Below are 19023 nucleotides of genomic sequence, written 5' to 3' on the forward strand. Positions count from 1 at the left end.
AATAATAATAACACATTGTATATAATTAACAACATAATTCTAACGATAGAAATAACCAGAAGGACGGAACAAAACGCAAACAAAAACCGGGCGTTTCGTAATAAAACGATGTAATTTTCAGGAATTATGTAGACGTTGGCAAAAACAATATAATCCACTAAATAATGGGTTGAAGTAGAGGCGAACAGTAAAAGTTATTTTACAACCGATGTCATATTCAGAAAACAACATTTGTCTACTGTTGTAATGGTCTCACGTGTTTATTGTGATATAGTAGACGTGGATTCATATTCGTTTATCACAAATGATATTAAGTAAAGATTTCGTCGACCAGTGTATAATATTTTCCCAATTTATACGTAATGATTAATTAAATTCATTGACGTATTTTAAAATATACCGTATGTCTAAGCAAATTAGACGTTTTCCTGGAAATAATTGGTGAACTTCTGGAAACTCTTATCGCTCTATTTTGAGTAGTTTGAGCTTTGTCTCTATTCGCCAATGGAGCGTATGTCGTAATGTTCGGAAAAACTCGAAATTTTTGGACTATTTTAGTCGAGTATTATGCGAACTTATTCAGCGAAGAAATCAAGCAAAAACTGCAGCATTTGGCTAAGAATTAAAGTTTGAATTGCTACCTCATACCCCCTATTCGCCAGATTTAGCCCTCTAGGATTATTTTCTGTTCCCAGATTGTGAAAAATGGTTAGTTTGTGAAATATTTTCCAACAATGAAGAGGTGATGAGACAATTTTTATTATAAAAAGGGTATCGAACTTATTAGGAGATTACGTTGAAAATTTTTATGTTTTCTTTGTTGGACCAGGTACTTCTGGCACGATCCTCGTATATGTTTCTAAATCGTCTCGATTTTAATGTATTTCTGATTTAAAACTAGTTTTTCTATATATTTATAAAAAACAGGTAAAAATCCTATACTTTCGCTGTCCACTCGTTTTTTTTGGCTTTAGAAAATCGAAAAATCATCCTATTTCGATGAATTTTTTCTAAAATCTTCGTTCTTACGGTGGATTTACAAAAAAAATTATGGGAATGAAAAAAAATGAATACTTATATTGGTTTCAGGGCTTTAAATGTTCATGAAAATGCACACACAAGTCATAAATATTATTTTAAGTTACTTTAACATTCAAGAATTATCAGTTGTAAATAATTTTTTCTCTAGACCAAAGAAATAAGTATAATTTGAGTAGGTACATAAAATTTTCTATTTTCTAGAGCTTATATGAAAACATTTAAAGTCAGAAAACCATATGAAATCTTTAAGTGAGATAAAAAATTATAAACAATTTCCAATTTTTTTCCAAAATGTTCGTTTTTTTTTTTGTTTAGATTAACAAAAAAATATATGAATTGCGTTTGATGTTTTGTAAAAAGTTGTGAACGATTATATCTCAATAAGTGCATTTATGACCACATTTAAAGTCCTAAAACCATATAAAATCTCCAAGTGAGATATTTTTCAAATTTTTTTTTCATAAATCCGCCTTAAAAACTAAGATTAAAAAAATTCATCGAAATCGGATGATTTTCAACAAATCAAAAGAAATAAGAAATTGAAGAAATGTATATTCATGATTATATAAGTTATAATAAACAATGGGTTGCATTTAAAATGAGAAAGTTGGTATTGACTACTGTCAAACGACACATCCTGTATAAACTACACCGATACTCACAATTACACTGTTTGACGCGCGTTTCGATAACCAAGTTATCGTCTTCAGAGACTGAAAGTAAACTAAAACATAGTCACTTGCTTCACCTGTTTTATACTAAATTTTCTCACCAATTAACCTAAAATTAATTCCAGCGGGAATCTTCACATTTATTCTTTGGCTACTAAACTATAAAGTGGGCTGTGAGGAATTGACCCTTTGTCCCTATTACATTCCCCTTTACATCTAGCAATTTCTATGCTTTCAAATGCATCCAACAATTGATTCGATACATTTTAAAACAAATTTTACATTATTAATATTTATATCATGATTATGAGCTATGTGCTCTATTTCTATATATAAACAACTCAACAGGCCTGAAGTCTTGGAGTCGTTCTACAGCTTTCCTTAAACTATTTATTCTTATTTCTTTTAAATCTTCTCTACATGCTTCTATCAATTTTTCCGTTCCTTCTCCCGTTAACAAGGATCTTTTCAACAAACTATCTTCGTCTGAGGCTTCCTTCGACAGCTACTTCATTCTCGATGTTATTTAGTGTCATTTTTACCAAATGTAATATTTTCTTTAGTATGAAAATTGACTTTTCCTTTCTAAAACCCTCCTTGATACCCTACCAAATTATATATTCGCTTCCTTAACGATTCACCACCTTATAACTTCTATTGGAATCCTTTCTTTGTGCTCTTTATCCCGGACAATAACGGATCTCTTAGTCTATCCAATATACTTTCCATAACAGTCACCAAATTTGGTTTTTTCAACAATTGTTTTAATGTATTTTTCGATTTATAAACCAATTTAAAACACACTCTGTTAAATAATCCTTCCAACCCTTTTGTATAGAAAGGATTGAACTCTATCAGGAATTAATTTACGCGGGAAAATTTTGTAAAAAACAGGTGAAGCAAGTGATTATGTTTAAGTTTACGTTCCATAGTGTTGGTAAATAGTTTACGTAAGAAAACATAAACTGTAATTCATAAAATTAACTACAATACATTGAAATTCAAAAATATAGTTTAACAACTACAAATCAACTTCAAATAACGATACGTTCGTATGTACAGTTATGATCATAAATTAATTTAACACTTCCACCGTCTTCTTGGATATAAGAACCGTCGAGGATTCGCAAACATTGGCAAGAAATTGGATTATCCAGCAGATAAACGATTTTCGTAGACATCTTAACGTTCTCGATAACATCGTCAGGCAAACATATAAATTTATTCGAATTTAAATACAAAACGCTGTATTCGTTGATACCGTGAAATAGATCGCTGATTGTGTTCAATTTATTCGATTCCAGATGCAAATTTATCGGATTTTTGAAAGCGAATGTAGTAGGATCGACGTCTATTATTTCATTATGTCCCAAATAAATCGTAATCGGTTCCGAATGCGAAAGTTGTAATCGAGAAAACGTAGTTGTCGCTATTAATTCGAATTCGTTATATCTCAAATCAACTAATTTCAATAGAACATTCTCGATTAACAAATTTTGATCTAGTTGTTTCAGTTTATTTCTATCTAAATATAATTTCTTCAGATTCGGTAAACCGTTAAACGCTCTGGATCCTATCGAGTTTATCCTGTTTCCAGAGAGATATAAATATTGTAAAGCTTCCAGATTGTTGAAACTCCCATCGACGATTTCTGATATCTTATTAACCGCCAGTGATAATTCGGTCAAATTTGAAACTTTTTGGAAAACGTTCGCTTGAATTTTCGATATATTAGCGTTTATTAAACTTAATATCTCGAGTTTTGGGAAATTTTTGATCATACCTTCGCATAAATCGGTTACGTTCGATTTTTCCACGTGTATTATTTCGAATTTGTCCATTTCGTAGAAACTTCCTATATATCTGAATCCTTCCGATTTTTTCGATTTGTATAATCTAGCTGTTATATCGTTTAAGGCATCTTTATTTTCACAAAAACTATTAACTTCATTTATGACACACAAAATTAACGATAATTTAATTATTTTAAAGTAGATCATGATTGTTTGGATACGTTTTGTAAACTGAATTATTTTCAAAACCTAATTTTGTTTTTGAGATAAACTCTTCAAAGGTTACGATAAAATAATTTATGTCACGGTTCGATTATGATGTTGAAATTAGTAATATATTCGATGCGAAATATTATGATGACCGTTAATTCGGAATATACAGGGTTTCCCAGAAATTACATTACCAAGCAAAGGTTTAGCCATTTATTAAATTTCAAAACTAAACTAAATTATTTCTTCAGGGTTTATGATCGTTGGTACTGCGATTTATATTTTTAGACAAAGTCCATTTACGAATTGTTTTTTTTTTTCTCGCATATTCAGACTTGTATGTTTTAAATTGGAAAAACCAAGGAACTATCTTCATAATGTAACCACAGGGAAATTTGGCAATTAAACAATTTCAAGGTCGCCTCGAAACACCACAACCGCTGAATTGATCAATAAATATGATCAAGGGTCTATAGATAGCAACTCTGATCAATAAATCACCTTTGATCAATGATCTAACTTTGAGTACTGAAGCTGATCTTCTTAAAAAATCAAAATATTAGTCTGTGACTACACATTCCACCATTGTTGACATTCTGGAGTCAGTCGGCGTTGTGCTACAGCCACGTAAACATATCCGCCATTATTGATGCAAGTATTTCGAACATGTCACGTTGATATTCTTTTTTCTTTATTAAAATATATTAAAAATAATTAGTTTTACTTTTTTTTTAAATTCTGGGAACAGAAAATAATCCGAGGGGGATAAATTTGGCTAATAGAGTGCATTAGGTAGTTATTCAACTGGTGCATTGTCGTGATTAAACAAAACTTAAAAATAGTTGAAAATAAGGGGGTAGTTGGGCGAAACTAACATCATTGTTAGATGTATATCGATCTCGAAGACTGAAAGAAGATGAAAAGAATTTTTAAACTGTAAGGATCAAAGTTCCTTAATAAATTCCTTTAGTCGAGTATCATCAGAGAAATCTCCAGAATCTACAATGAAAAATATAGTTTCCAATGAAAGTTTCATTAAATTTGGATTTTCAACAAGAATAATCTGAATATTTTCAAAAACTAAATCGATATAAATTTGATTTATCTTACATACCAAAACAAGCACGGAATTCAAACAGTTAATTCTTTTTGAAAAGAAAAATCTTTTCAAAAACAATCACTAATACTGGAATATATTCCAAAATCTCCCAATAATTCGGTTTTTTTTGAAAAAAAAAAGTAGATATCTGCCTTTTTCGCTTTGCGTCAAATATATGCTAGTTAAAAATTATCGTTAATAATAAAGAAGAAGAAAAAAGGGCTGAATTTACTGCCTCACTCAATCAAATGTCTCAAATTGAGTTTTGCGCTGTCAAAATTTTTGACTAAATTAAAATTAACACCAAGACAAATCAAAAACAGAATTGACGCTATTCAAAGTGAGTTTTTAACAATTAAAAATTGTTTCGTTTGAAACGAAAGCCTCAAGACTTTTAAACAGCTTTCCTCGAATTATTATTGTGCCAAGATTCAAAAAAATTAGTTGAACGGACACTTCAAGGGTGAATTTGAGGGAGTTGAGAGGTTTTGGGGTTTCGATTATCATCATAATCAAGTTTCAGATAAACTGGACGAAGCTCCTTTCTTTTATTTTACTTACTAAGGCAGTGGTTTCAAAATTTGTCGGAGAAGGAGAGGCAAAATCAACTTTTTCGAGGCTAATGTATACGAATTTGACTTTACAGAGATTGAACATCCACAATATGACCCTGATCTGATCGTGTTCGACTATTTTTTATTAGTAAAGCTAAATGCTGATTTAACAAATACGTTGAAAAGACAATTGGGGTAATTTACGTCTATGCCAAAAAATTAATATCTTTGCAAACCTGTAACTTAAAAATATCAAATTTGATACATTGTATGAGACAGTTGAGGGCTTTCAAGTAATGGTAAATAGAAGGCATTCGAACCATTCTAGGGGGGTTAATCATGAGTTATATAACCTTAAAATTTGCTAAGTAATTAATTTTGGGCCCTATCTCGAAGTTCTATATCTCTTCGGGGGTGCAACTGCCTCAAATCGTGAAGTTTTGAGATTCTGCTTTGTGTCGGATTCAATTTTTATTTGTTTCTTCTAGAACCTTTCGATTCCTTATTTTAAATTGCGGTATTTGGAAAAAAAGCGTATATTTTAATACGCACTGTGTAATGAGAAAAAACCGCTTTTAGGAAAAGCGTTTTTTAGACGACGTCATCGAAAATAGGAAAAGGGCAATAAATATGTTTCCTGCCATTTTCATTCTTATAGTGGAAAATGCATAAATCTAATGTCATTTCCTTTGGGTTACGATTGTGATAGGGGTTGAACAGATTCTCTCGAGATATTCATGCTTCATATAACACGAGAGAAAATGGTGCGCACGAAAAAAAAAATAATAAAATATAATCATATAATATTCCAATCAATATTTTTCAAAAAAATTCTGTACTTGATCTATCTAAATCTAAATTTCACCCGGTTAGTTTCATTACGTTAATATAGAAAGAAAACTCTATACTCTTTTAAAGTAAAATGACAGATTATTCAGGAAAATAACAACCCTTAAAATATTGAAGCTGCATTTTTTCCAATGCATTGAAATTCTTCACGTTATTTATAACAGGGTCTGTTCTGAAAGTAGTAGGATTAATCTGGACACGTACGATTGTAGAAGAGGTACAAAAAAATCAGCAGCGATCCGCGATAAAATTTTGTGTAAAGCTCGGTAAAGAAACTCACAACGTGATTAAGGAAGCCTACGGTGATGTTTTTGAATTGAACAAGCTCTTCCAAGAAACTGAGGAAAATAGAAGCCCTTCGACTAGCAAAACCAATGAAATTGAGTGAAAAATTTAGTTTCAGCTTGCTCAGGAGCTCTCAGAAGATGATCCTCACTGGATTCAGACAAAACAGACCAAGAGCTACCAGAAAATTCACGTTTTGGTAGGAATCGTTAGAGGATGATTTGGAGAGGGATATTTGGTTCAAACATGATACTGCACCACCACATTATAGTTTTAAAAGGTTCGGATGAAGGTGGATTGGAAGTTTCGATGGATTGGCCACCTAAATCATCTGATCTTACCCCCTTGCACTTTTTAGCGGAACTGTTTGACGTGTTTTTATATTTATTTCAAAAATAATATTCGCACGTTTGGTGTTGATCGAAAAATGTTATTTCTACAAGTATATTAAGTGATTTCCAACGTTGATTAATATCCGTGAGGAATAGTGAAATTTTAATGGAACAAATTCATTGAATCGTTAAATATAAATAAATTACTTGAGGGTAGAATGATATATTTACGACTAACCAACAAAAGGGGTGCGTTTTTTTCTGTCGAAACGTTTTATATCCGCTTGACCTGTTTATAAAGAATTCCAACGAACTATGTTGTGTTTCCGGTTTATTTCCAAACATTAGTTTTAATTATACATTTCAAGTATGGAATTTATGTAAAATTTACTTAACCATAAAAAGTTATTTCGCATGAAAAGCTCAAAGAAACAGTCAAAAGAAGAGTTGCTTGCCTCAAAGGGGTTCCTGGATTATCCAGATTCATCCTAATGCAAGATAATGCCCGTCCATATACTACGGGATGTTGAAATTACATCTATGGCTTGACCACTGGATTTAAATCATTAATGGAGTTGAGAAAAAGCTTTGGCCTATAAATACTGTACCAGCTATGAAATATACTTTTAAAACGGCCTTCGTAACTTCAAAATTATTTGAGCAGTGATAAAACGAGTGATTGGAAGCTGTTATTAGGACCAGGGAAAGAAACTCTGATTATTGATAGGTTAATTTAGAATAATTTATTATTTTGACCAATTTAAGTTTGTATTTTCTTTATTGTTAACTATAAACTTTTTTCATTGTTTAAGATTCCTTCTCGTTTCATAATTTTTAACTCAATAGCTGATCATTCAAATGAAGTTGAAGTTGAATCAATTTTTTTTGTTTTCACAACAATAATCGATTCAATATGTACATCGATTTTAATTAATAAATATGAAGTTTCACATTCTGGGTTTACAAACTTCGCATACACTCTAAAATCAACAATTGAATGAGCCTGAGGTGCATAAAGGGGGTTGTTTTCGTACACGTGAATGCAAAAGCTTTTTTCCTTAATATTAGAGACATTGTGTATCGAAATTCGATCTTATTCTAAGGACTCTTCGCTGACTAACTAAATCCAATAAAAGGATCTGGGATGTGGATGGCACAATCAGTAAATTGAACCATTTAGTGAAGTGCTCGTTAAGACCGGGCTTAATGAGTGTCAAGAAGCTAAAGTAGTTAAATGTTCCGGAAATAACAGCCGGAAATATAAATATATACGGGATTTTTCCGGTTTTATGTTAGAATTGGGGAAATAAAAAGGGTTGGAACGATCTATAAAACATAATTAATATGGATTTTAATTCAAAATAACTTATTTAGAATTGAAAAAAGGAAAATGTATTGTGGGTTGGAGGAGAGAGATCAAACGGAAACAACGAAAGGCTACGAATGTTTTATTTGGAGGTAAATTTTTTCATTGTTCAATGGATCGCAAAAAACGGGAAAATTTTATCATGCGAAAGAAAAGTTTCACCTTTCAATAGAAAGTTTATTACGAAACTGTTCATATTATATCGATTAATATAAAGGGTAGTTCAAAAAAGGTTCTAGGATAGATAGAAAACTGAAAAATATTTGGGGTTTGCTCAATAAAAAACTATTAAATATGCTGTGTATAATTTTTTTATCTTCAACGCCCTTTTTGAAACACCCTGTATTTATAATGAGAATCTTTTAATTCATCATTTTTTTTATACTTTGTACTGGGTGGGAAATAAATTTCCATCCGTTCCTACGTCTTTTCAACGTCCTGGAACAGTTGAAGGCAAACGGTTATTGTTAGTATGAGATTTTTTGACAAAAATTCACCCCAATAATCACGATTCAGCCTTCTACGACTTTTTAAATTTCCCAAAATTGAATCACACCTCAAAAAGAGCTCATAATGATGCTTCGTTGCACAAATATTTCATTACCTCATCCACTATATTCAACTGATCTGATTCCCTTTGATTTCTTTCCGAAACTTAGAAAAACGACGTGGTGGGAAGGGATTTTAGCTAAATGAGGGAGTAAGTCGACAGTAGCAGTCTTAAAATTCCGCACAAAAAGTATGGTTGAAACTGCGGTAGCAATTTTGTCAGAAAACTCTTTTCAAGCTTTTTTTATTCACTACAATGCACCGGTCAATTCCTTATTGTTAAATATGAGATTTTTTGACAAAAATTTACCCTAATAATCACGATTCAGCCTTCTACGACTTTTTAAATTTCCCAAAATTGAGTCACACCTCAAAAAGAGCTCGCGATGATGCTTCGTCCCACTAAATGCTTCATGACCTCATGATCTGATTCACCTGATCTGATTCCCTCCTATTTCTTTAGGATACTTAGAAAAACGACGTGGTGGGAAGCGATATTAGCTAAATGAGGAATTCTTCTCAACACTGAGGATTAATTTTGAAATTTACTAATATTTTCGTGACATTTTACATTAATCGAATCACTTGAATCTCTGCTATTTCAAAGTTCGTCTAAAATAATTAATATTCGATATTTCGTGCTTAGCTCTAAAATTAATTTTGAACTAATATTAAGTTATGAAGTTTAATACAAAGTTGATGTTTTTTTTTGGTTACTTTTTATAATAAACTTTGAGGAAACTTGCCGTCGAAGTTTTTATACGAGAAAATCGGAACTTAAGCCGACTCTGTGCATAATCAAATTAAAACATTTACTTTTTATGGATCCAATAGGTTAAATGCGCTTCCCCGGAAGCGCATTTTTATCTTCCTACTCGTAATTATAATACGAGGAAGCATTGGTGCATTGTAGTGATGAAACAACATTTTATTTTTAGCCAAAAAACTGACGCCACGAACTAATACAAGTTTTCGATTTTTTAATGATCTCTTATAATTACGAGCTGCACAGAATAATAAAAAAAGTTTCGGACTGGTCAAAAAACCTACATATTGAAGATAACAGTCGCAGATTTTTACTTAATAAAAGATATAAATTTTGTTTTATTAGAATTGGTACACCCTGTATATATTTTTAACACTTAATATCATTGCACATCATTGGTAATTAAGTTACCTCGAGTTAGCGAAGTTTCTCAAATGAGAATACAAGATTTTCCTGTTTCTCAACATTATTAAATATCAAATGAATTTACTGAAGTAGACGAGCTCTTGTCAGCACAATAAAACTTCTAAGTTTCAAGTTCTAACTTGTTCTGAATGAATCTAAGAAGGAATAAACACATAACTATACATGAACACTCTAATTAGATCGAAAGTTTCGCGAAATTCAGAGGTTTTGTTCAATAACAACGATAAAGAAATTATTTTAGTAACTTCGTACTTGAGAAAAACAAAATCGACATCCCTGCAATCGCAAAACTGAACTCGAAATTATATTTTTATCAAATAATCTTAATCAGGTTCAAAATATTTTCAAATTATTTATTATAAACTAAACTAAACTGCTCTACATAAACGCCTTATATATCCCAAAGAAATTCTAAAATGTTCTAGAAAATGAAAGAAAAATATTTCAAAAGAAACAATATAAATAAACCACCTGCTATAATAAAAATAAACATCAAAAGCGACGCGCCGAATTTTAAAAATTTCACTAAATCGAGACAGGACCGGCTCCAGGGCGGAGACGAGTTCTAAACAGAAGGAAAATATTGGTGCTAATGCCTTGATGAAGATATTCAACATTTGATTGCCCTGCATGATGATTAGAAGATATTCTGTCGATGGAAATGCCACCATGGATTAATTATTTGAAAGAGAAAAATCTTTGTTGTACCACATCTCGACGTCTCATCTGTTTTACTTTGGTCGACATTGTTTATTTACTCAATTAAATCAGAAACTTTTGAACAACCCACATAACAATTTTATATGGCACACGAAAACTACGAGAAAACTCCTCAACTTTCAACCTACAACACCTCCGGGTTGTAAAGAACCGTCGAAAAGAAATAAAAAACAAACTGTCCTGTATAAGATACTGCGAACCAGACAGAAATCGATACTCCTCTTAATTACGTCTCGAGATTCACACCTTTATAAAAGAAAAAGTTCTTTCAAAGAGTATTCGAGAGCTATAAAAGTGGAATTGAAATTGTTCTTTAGAGTTTGTAATTGATATTACGACCTCTAAACATGATAGAGTAATCTATAATTTACCAGCAATGATAATTATCAAAAAAAAGCAGGCAATAAGAATTCTAGTCATTCTTAAATATTTCTAGAAGGATTTGAAGTCTTGTAGAATGTTTTAGAGTCATCTATAATGTTCTAGATTAGTCTAGAACTCTCAAAAGTACTAAAAAATCATCTAAAACATCCGGAAATAATTCTCAATGATATAGAGAAATGTAGAAAAATTCTTAACACTCCTGAAAAGATTTAAAGTGTCCAGTTATTTACTATGCTATGATATACAAGGTTATTTTCAATAGAATTAATATTTACCAATAAAATCAAGAAAAAAGTTAAATATTCATAACGATTGTTAAGTTCCACAAAAATGTGATAAACATACTAAACCAGTAGACTCGTAAATTACGACAAAAAATACATATACAACCCTCCGAAATCGAAAAAACGAATGGCTTTTGTGAGCCTCCCCATTAAATTATCGTGTTGTTCATTTTCCATTTGGTTTCGATGAAACTTTTGTACTGGAATTATGTAACGGTGGAACAAAAATCATAAATACCTTGTCAAGTTGTTTTTTTTTTCTATACATCGTTACGTTTCGTTTATCGTTTCTATATACACAAGACTTTTTCGTGATATTACTACACAAAACGAATTTTTGACGTTTCCCAATGGCTTAATTCAACTCTTCAAGATTCAAATTTAATTTTTTATAGTGATTTCATTTATTATGCTTTTTATTTTTAACGTGATTAAGTAATAACGTGAGAACTTAACCTATAAAAGGTTTATTCAATAACTAATAAATGAAAACTGTAATATATCAACACACGTGCTGCGTTAACGGCAACGATAACCTCGTGATCAGACAACTTCTAAATGTTTTTATTAAACCTATATCGTCATAACAGAAAACCAATAAGAATCGTTTTCTTACATAGTTAAAAATTTTAAATTTCTAAGATTTTTATAAAAAATTTAGTTTTTCAATTGTGAAACATACACAGTATATAGAAAAAATTTTCGTTATTGATTTGTTGCCTGAAGGATTATTTTAAATTGCAATTTAATCGCTATTTCCATTTTCGTTAGATTAAACATTCTCCTTCTATTGTAACGCTAATCGTTATTAAATTAAGGGTGTGTTTACCCTTGGAGCACCTATAGACGTTTTCTTGACGTTTCCATTATATTACTCACTAAAGGTTATTAAACTCGATCCTCCCTGTAAAACTACTTGTTCACGTATTCAATTTTCTTTTATAACTCAATATTTTAAGGGGTGGAAAGTGAAAAAGTTTTTTTCCTCGTTTAAAACGCCTCTGTACAAAGTCGAACCTGATTGGTAACTTAATAGCGGATAAAAGAAATTTTCTGTGATGTATGATGATAGATTGTATAAAGGGCTTTCTCTTTATAGTCGAAATCTCACTTGTCGCAACTGTTACCAACTGTCTTTCGGTGATAAAACGAAAATGATCAAATTGAATTGAGAAAAAATTCGATTTCAATTGTTTTTCTAATAACTGAGGAAGTTACGAAAATCTGTATGAAGATAACCTTAAAAAATTTGCATAAGAAGTTTGGTACGGACCGTGTAACTAGCGCCCTCTATGAAAATCAGATATAAAAACAAATTCATCGGATATATCAACTTCCAAAACATATTTTCATAAAATTTCATCAGAATTGTAAAAAATGTGTATAAGATGACATTACATTTTTTCTTTCACTAAAACCTCAATTATTTTCTAATTTTCTACCTAAACTATAGACGGATTCACTTTTTATCTAAGCACCGTGTATTTAGTTATGCTTTACGACAATGCAATGCTCTCAGAAAGATTTTAGTACCACTACAGCCACCCGGATTTATCACAGGAATAAAAAATGTTATAAAAATAACGCGAATATCCAAAAAAACTGTCGAAGATTCGAGTGAATCCTGGACGCATGGAAAATCGTTGGGGTAGATGGAACAGGGTGAATTAATGACGGCACTACTTCAACCCCCTCGAATTATTACTGTAGACTTTCCGTTTGAATAATATCATCTTTTTTCCAAATCAGTCTCCCTGGGAACATCCCTACTACTAACTGTTAACTCGCAATTGGTAGTTCCGTCTTATCGAAACCAAATCCTAGAATTCGCCGTTGTTGAAGTGACGTTTCGCCACAAAGAAAAACGACCAATTAGTACCCTACTCGAGATTACTGCCCATAGAACTATGTAGTGATTTGTGGTGTTTGAGTTTGGGTATCTCCTTGTTTCAGAAACGTCAATTTCGAAGGATTTTCACCATTGATATGAAAAAAGACCCAATCAGGAGCAAATGAGAACCTTTATTTCAAATTTTAAAATAATAATAATAATAATAATAATAATAATAATAATAATAATAATAATAATAATAATAATAATAATAATCTTTATAAACAACACAAGGTCCTTTCCTGAATAAATTCTTTGTTTTTCAAAAAAGGTGGTTGAGAAGGATATAAGGGCGGATGAATTTTTATTTTAATCTAAATCGGAATCTGATTCCGACGAGGACGAATCAGCTCTTAAATTTATTATTAGAGGTTCCACTTGTTTTTCCATTAAATTATCAATGTCCCACATTTTATTTCGAAAAAAGCGGACATGTTGGATTGCCTTACTCCAATTGGTTTGGGTAACATTATTTAAAGCTTTAGTAAATAAAGTTTGGACACCATTAATTTTAAATGTTGTGTTTTTTCTTGCCACCTCACCCTTGATTTGTGCCCATATGAGTTCAATTGGGTTGAATTCACAATGGTAAGGTGGCAATTGTAAAACAATTTTATTTTTCTCTTTGGCCATCTCATCAACGACATATCTTTGGACTAATGGCCGATTCTCTTTAACCAATGCCAATAGTTCTGCCCGCACCATATTGTTTTCAAAATTAATATTTCGTTCCCTTAACCACTGTTGTAGGTCCGCTTTTCTTGTGGAACTTGTGGGACACTGGTCTAATTTTCTGGAATGGTAGGATGCATTGTCCATTACAATGACTGATCCGTCCTCAAGTTTATTTAAAATTCCCTTAAACCAACCCTCGAACCTATCTGAGTTCATCTCCTCATGATAGTCCCCGTTTTCTTGGATTGAAACATATCTAGACCATTCTCTACAAAACCATGCTTTGTATCCTCAGATGCATTTTGTCAAAATTCTAAAAGTATTAAAGCAATGACGCGTTTAGAAATGATTGTTCTTCAGATTGAATAACGTAAATAGACAGTTTAAAATTAGTTCCATGAATATCACAGCCACTTTTACATGTGACATGTGACACGTGACATATGACACGTGACATATGACACGTGACATATGACACGTGACATATGACATGTGACATGTGACATGTGCCATATGACATGTGACATATGACATGTTACATATGACATGTGACATATGACATGTTACATATGACATGTGACATATGACAATGCGACATGTGACGTGTGACATGATACATGCGACCAATTGCTTCGAAGTGCTTCGTGCCCGAACAACTTTCGTGAAACTATAAGATGTCAATGACAGATTTGACATATTGTAGCAAAGTTTGAATGACAGTTCTCGTAAAATGCACGACGCTTCCCGTCGAAGTGACTAAAGCGTATCTACACAACTTTTTCTACATTTTATTGCGCCATTCTGTATTAGCCGGGAAAGAAGGTTTTTAGCACCATTTAATTAAAGAATCCAAACTAAAATCGTTAAAAAACGAGCGCGATAATTAAAAAAATCTTGTTTTAACACGCATGACATATAAAACATGTGTCTGTCGTTTTTACTGACAGCAACCATTCTTTAGAGCCTTTTTGACAAACAACGGTCAGTCGCTTCGTTCTCAATTTCCTAATGGACCCGGAGATTTTGCTTGACAGCTCAGAAATCCAATCCGAAACGTGTATAATATTCGCGTCTCTCTATACGTGTCCCTTACCCTTTGTCGTTGGAAAAATGCACCCGCAGAAGGACTTTCAATCTATTCTATCCACAATGAAGTGGAAATGGAAAAGTGAAATCGAGATTCCGATATATCAAAGTGATAAATTAACAACAGGTAAGAGGTGGATTTAAAAAATGAGGCGACAATAAAAAAAATAACTACAAAATGATATGGTGAAAACAACAGAACAAGTATTAACAAGGAAAACAAACAAAGACTGATATGAGGAATAGTGAGAAGAAGACGGAAAATAAAGAAAGGAACGAATCAATAAAGGACAAGAACAAAACAGAAGAGATTATAAGACACAAAAGAACAAAGCAAATATAAGAAAAAAGAACGAATGACTGAAAAAGAAATTAGAAAAAAATATATAAATCATCAAACACTACCCCAAAACCAAAAGGGATAAAAGATAAGAATGGTATAAAACAAGATAATTGGGAAAAATAGGAAGATTAGTATGAAAATAAATTATACGAAGATGGTGAAAACGAAAAAGAAGAAGAGGAAGAAAAAAAATAATAACAAAAATGAAGTAAAATAAAAAAAAATAAAAAGATTACGTGATGGAAAAGATAAAAAAGTACCAATAAAAAACTATAGCAAAAGAACAAGGGGAATAATCCACCCCAATAAAGGTTTGGAGTGGACAAAAGCCTTGTGTATTGAAGAGAAGAGAAGAATTGGACTAATAACGACAATACACAAAAAAGAGGGAAAACGAATTGAGATAAATATAAAGGAATATGTTTGATAAGTGTAGTGATGAGAGAATACGAAAAGATAATAGAAAAGTGGTTGAGATGCATCGTAGAACCAATCCGGTTCTAGCAGATTCAAAAGGTTGGTTAAGGAAAGCAGATACCCGAATTCTCCAAGATGATTCAACGAATTAGGACGAATTCTCCAAGATGAGACAACGAATGAAGACGAATTCTCCAAGATAATAAACGAATGAGGACGAATTCTCCGAGATATTAAAACGAATTAGGACGAATTATCCAAGATTATTAACGAATGAGGAAGAATTCTCCAAGATGATACAACGAATGAGGACGAATTCTCCAAGATAATAAACGAATGAGGACGAATTCTCCAAGATATTAAAACGAATTAGGACGAATTCTCCAAGATGATACAACGAATGAGAACGAATTCTCCAAGATAATAAACAAATGAGGACGAATTATCCAAGATAATAAACAAATGAGGACGAATTCTCCAAGATGATACAACGAATTAAGACGAATTATCTAAGATGAGACAACGAATTAGAACGAATTCTCCAAGATGATACAACGAATGAGGACGAATTCTCAAAGAAGCACATTAAATTACGGATGTTCGTTGGATCGTTGTCCATCTGCCGACGGAAATCTTCGGTGATTTCCAGATTACTTTGGCCAGTCACGTGACTATCAAAAAAGTATGGACCCTGCATGGATATCTGCCCACACACACCACCCAGATAAGATTAATACTTCTTCTGTTTCCATCTTTTCGTCCGATGTTACAGATACCGGTCTCCAGAACGTGGCGCGTCGGCAACAGAGCCCGTTTTTAAGAATTTCTTGTACGTTTCCCGATAATTTTGTGTAATGAATTTATAAACACCCTGTATTTATATAAATGTTTTTTCTTGCGAAATAGACTAAGAAAAATTGTTCTTTCGTTATTAAGAACGGAATTAAATTTCAGTTGGCCTTATAAACGCTCATAAAGTGATACGTCTTCAGGTATAAACATATATTAAATTAAAACCTCGAGCTCACACACGAACTTACTCATGGCTCAACTCTCAAGTTTAGAGAGTTAATAGGTGGGAGTTAATTTGCAATAAATTAGTACAACGCGCTCCTTTGGAAACTAACTTGGAAAGGAGCATCGTTAAAACAGTCGCGTCGAAATAGTCGGTTAAACTTTCTGATCTATGAGGAACATTCAAGTTTTAACTATTTAAGATTAAACCATAAATAACCCATCGCGATAATGAGCGTTTCGTCAATTATCATATTTATTTGAAAATCTGGCAACGTTTGAAAATGATAATTGTCATAAAATCACTTACCTATGAATGAAAATACGAGTAGAAACATCAGGGCAGACCGCGTCCATCGTTTATACCCACGCGACGTAGTTTTCATGACGTCATAAATACCATGTCTGTGTTTCAAAGTCGCTACTATTTGGTACATCCACTATCAGAATGTCCCAAGTCTCACTGTCACGAAAAAACTAATTTTCGAAATTACATTCCGACCTGTCAACAAGGAATTTAATCAACGTCTGCGCTTTCCAATCGAAAATTCGAATCAGATTTTTGTTTTTCTTTTATTTTCCACTTATTTAATTCCCGTTATACACCGACAGTTTTATAAAATTAATTGATTCAGAAAATTACACACTGTATATGATTTTGAGGTTATTTGGCGAATAGTATTGAGTGAATCGTAGTTTTCGGGGACACACTATACATAATAGTTCTCGTACTAAGATACCATGAATGTGGATCACCCTATATAATAAAATTATATTGTAAAATGTGATAAAACAATTAAAAATAGACGTAATTCAGAATGATTCTATACTGTCGACAAATACAGAGTGATGTTTAAAAAATATCGATACACTTTCATATTTTTCAGGGACATACTGTATATAATTATTCTCTTTTTACGATAGTGCGACAATAAATCGACTCATTTCAATTTGACGGAGAAAATTTAAAAATAATTTCAAAGTAACAACAAATACAGGGTGTTGTATAAAAGAATGTCAATGAAATTATATCTTTGATTTGGATAACCCTATATAAAAAAAAATATATTGTAAAATGTGATAAAACAATTGAAAATAGACGTAATTCAGAATGATTCAAGATTGTAAGCAAATACAGAGTGTTACTTCAAAAATATCCATATAGTTTCGTATTTTTCAGGTACTTACTGTATATAATTTTTCTCTTTTTATGATAGTACGATAATAAATTGATGTATGTAGAGACTAATTTCAATTTGAGGGAGAAAATTCCAAAATAATTTCAAAGTTACAGCATAAAAGAATGTCAATAAAATTATATCTTTAATGTGGACACCTTATATAACAAAATTATATTGTAAAATGTGATAAAAAAATTAAAAATAAACGTAACTTACGATAATTCCACTGATTCCAGATTGTCAGCGAATACAGAGTGTTGCTTCAAAAATATCCATACAGTTTCGTATTTTTCAGGGACACACTGTGTATAATTATTCTCTTTTTACGATAGTGCAATAATAAATCGATGTATGTATTGACTCATTTCAGTTTGAGAGAGGAAATATTAGAATCATTTTAAAGTAACAATAAATACAGGGTGTTGTATAGAAAAATGTCATTGATTTTATATCTTTAATGATCACCTCATATAACAAAATTGTAAAATGTGATAAAACAATTAAAATAGACATAATTCAGGATGATTCGAGATTGTCAACAAATACAGAGTGTTGCCTCAAAAATATCGATACAGTTTCATAGTTTTCAGGGACATACAAGTTTTATCATTTTTGATAATATCATAAGAAAATGACCAAATTTCAATTTTAAAAGGGAAATTTGAGGATAATACAAGATGGTTGATGAATACAGGGTGCTGTGAAAAAATAGACTTAATTACAAAAAAATACAGGACGTAGCTTCTTAAAGACATCTAAATGAATAGAATAGAAATCTGGGCAGTAATGTTTGAATTAAGCCCTCGTGTAGTTGTATGAAAATTGATATTCTCAACACATGATAACAATTGCCTCAACCATATAGGGTGTGTCGATATAAAAGAAAAATAACCACGAAAAGGGGGAGTTGGCACCGCTCAATTTACTTCGTAGTTTCAACAATACCGAACCGATGCATTACAAAACAAAAACATACAATGATGAGTGTTATTGTAACGACTAAGGGGAGGAAATTTATTGTCGAAGGGTAGCTTCCAACAATCTTGTGGACTGAATTTTGAAATATACAATCGATAATGTGATATAG

The 19023-nt window shown here is 31.7% G+C and overlaps 2 protein-coding genes across 7 annotated transcripts in view; both read right to left on the reverse strand.

Annotated features, from left to right (window-relative positions):
• LOC130445361 (hemicentin-1) overlaps positions 1–19023 on the reverse strand; it is a 151315-nt gene that overhangs the window by 126725 nt on the left and 5567 nt on the right. For 3 of the 6 annotated variants that reach the window (XM_056780941.1, XM_056780942.1, XM_056780944.1), the window contains one exon: positions 17066–17257. The exons of 1 other annotated variant lie outside the window; for it this stretch is intronic. In XM_056780941.1, coding sequence (XP_056636919.1) covers positions 17066–17192 — 127 coding nt within the window. In that variant the 5' untranslated portion in view covers positions 17193–17257. Of the gene's footprint in view, positions 1–17065; positions 17339–19023 lie in introns of all 6 variants that reach the window. 2 more of the 6 variants (XM_056780945.1, XM_056780946.1) reach the window with 1 other exon arrangement.
• LOC130445362 (leucine-rich repeat-containing protein 15-like) lies at positions 1558–3735 on the reverse strand. The gene has a single exon (XM_056780948.1). The coding sequence runs from the start codon at positions 3710–3712 to the stop codon at positions 2747–2749; it is 966 nt and encodes a 321-aa protein (XP_056636926.1). The 5' UTR covers positions 3713–3735; the 3' UTR covers positions 1558–2746.

The sequence above is a fragment of the Diorhabda sublineata genome, chromosome 6 (assembly GCF_026230105.1).
Source record: "Diorhabda sublineata isolate icDioSubl1.1 chromosome 6, icDioSubl1.1, whole genome shotgun sequence".
NCBI classification, from domain to species: Eukaryota; Metazoa; Arthropoda; class Insecta; order Coleoptera; family Chrysomelidae; genus Diorhabda; species Diorhabda sublineata.

Excerpts from the sequence above, each read along its gene's own strand:
- LOC130445362 (XM_056780948.1), bottom strand. The coding sequence starts at position 3,712 with ATGATCTACTTTAAAATAATTAAATTATCGTTAATTTTGTGTGTCATA.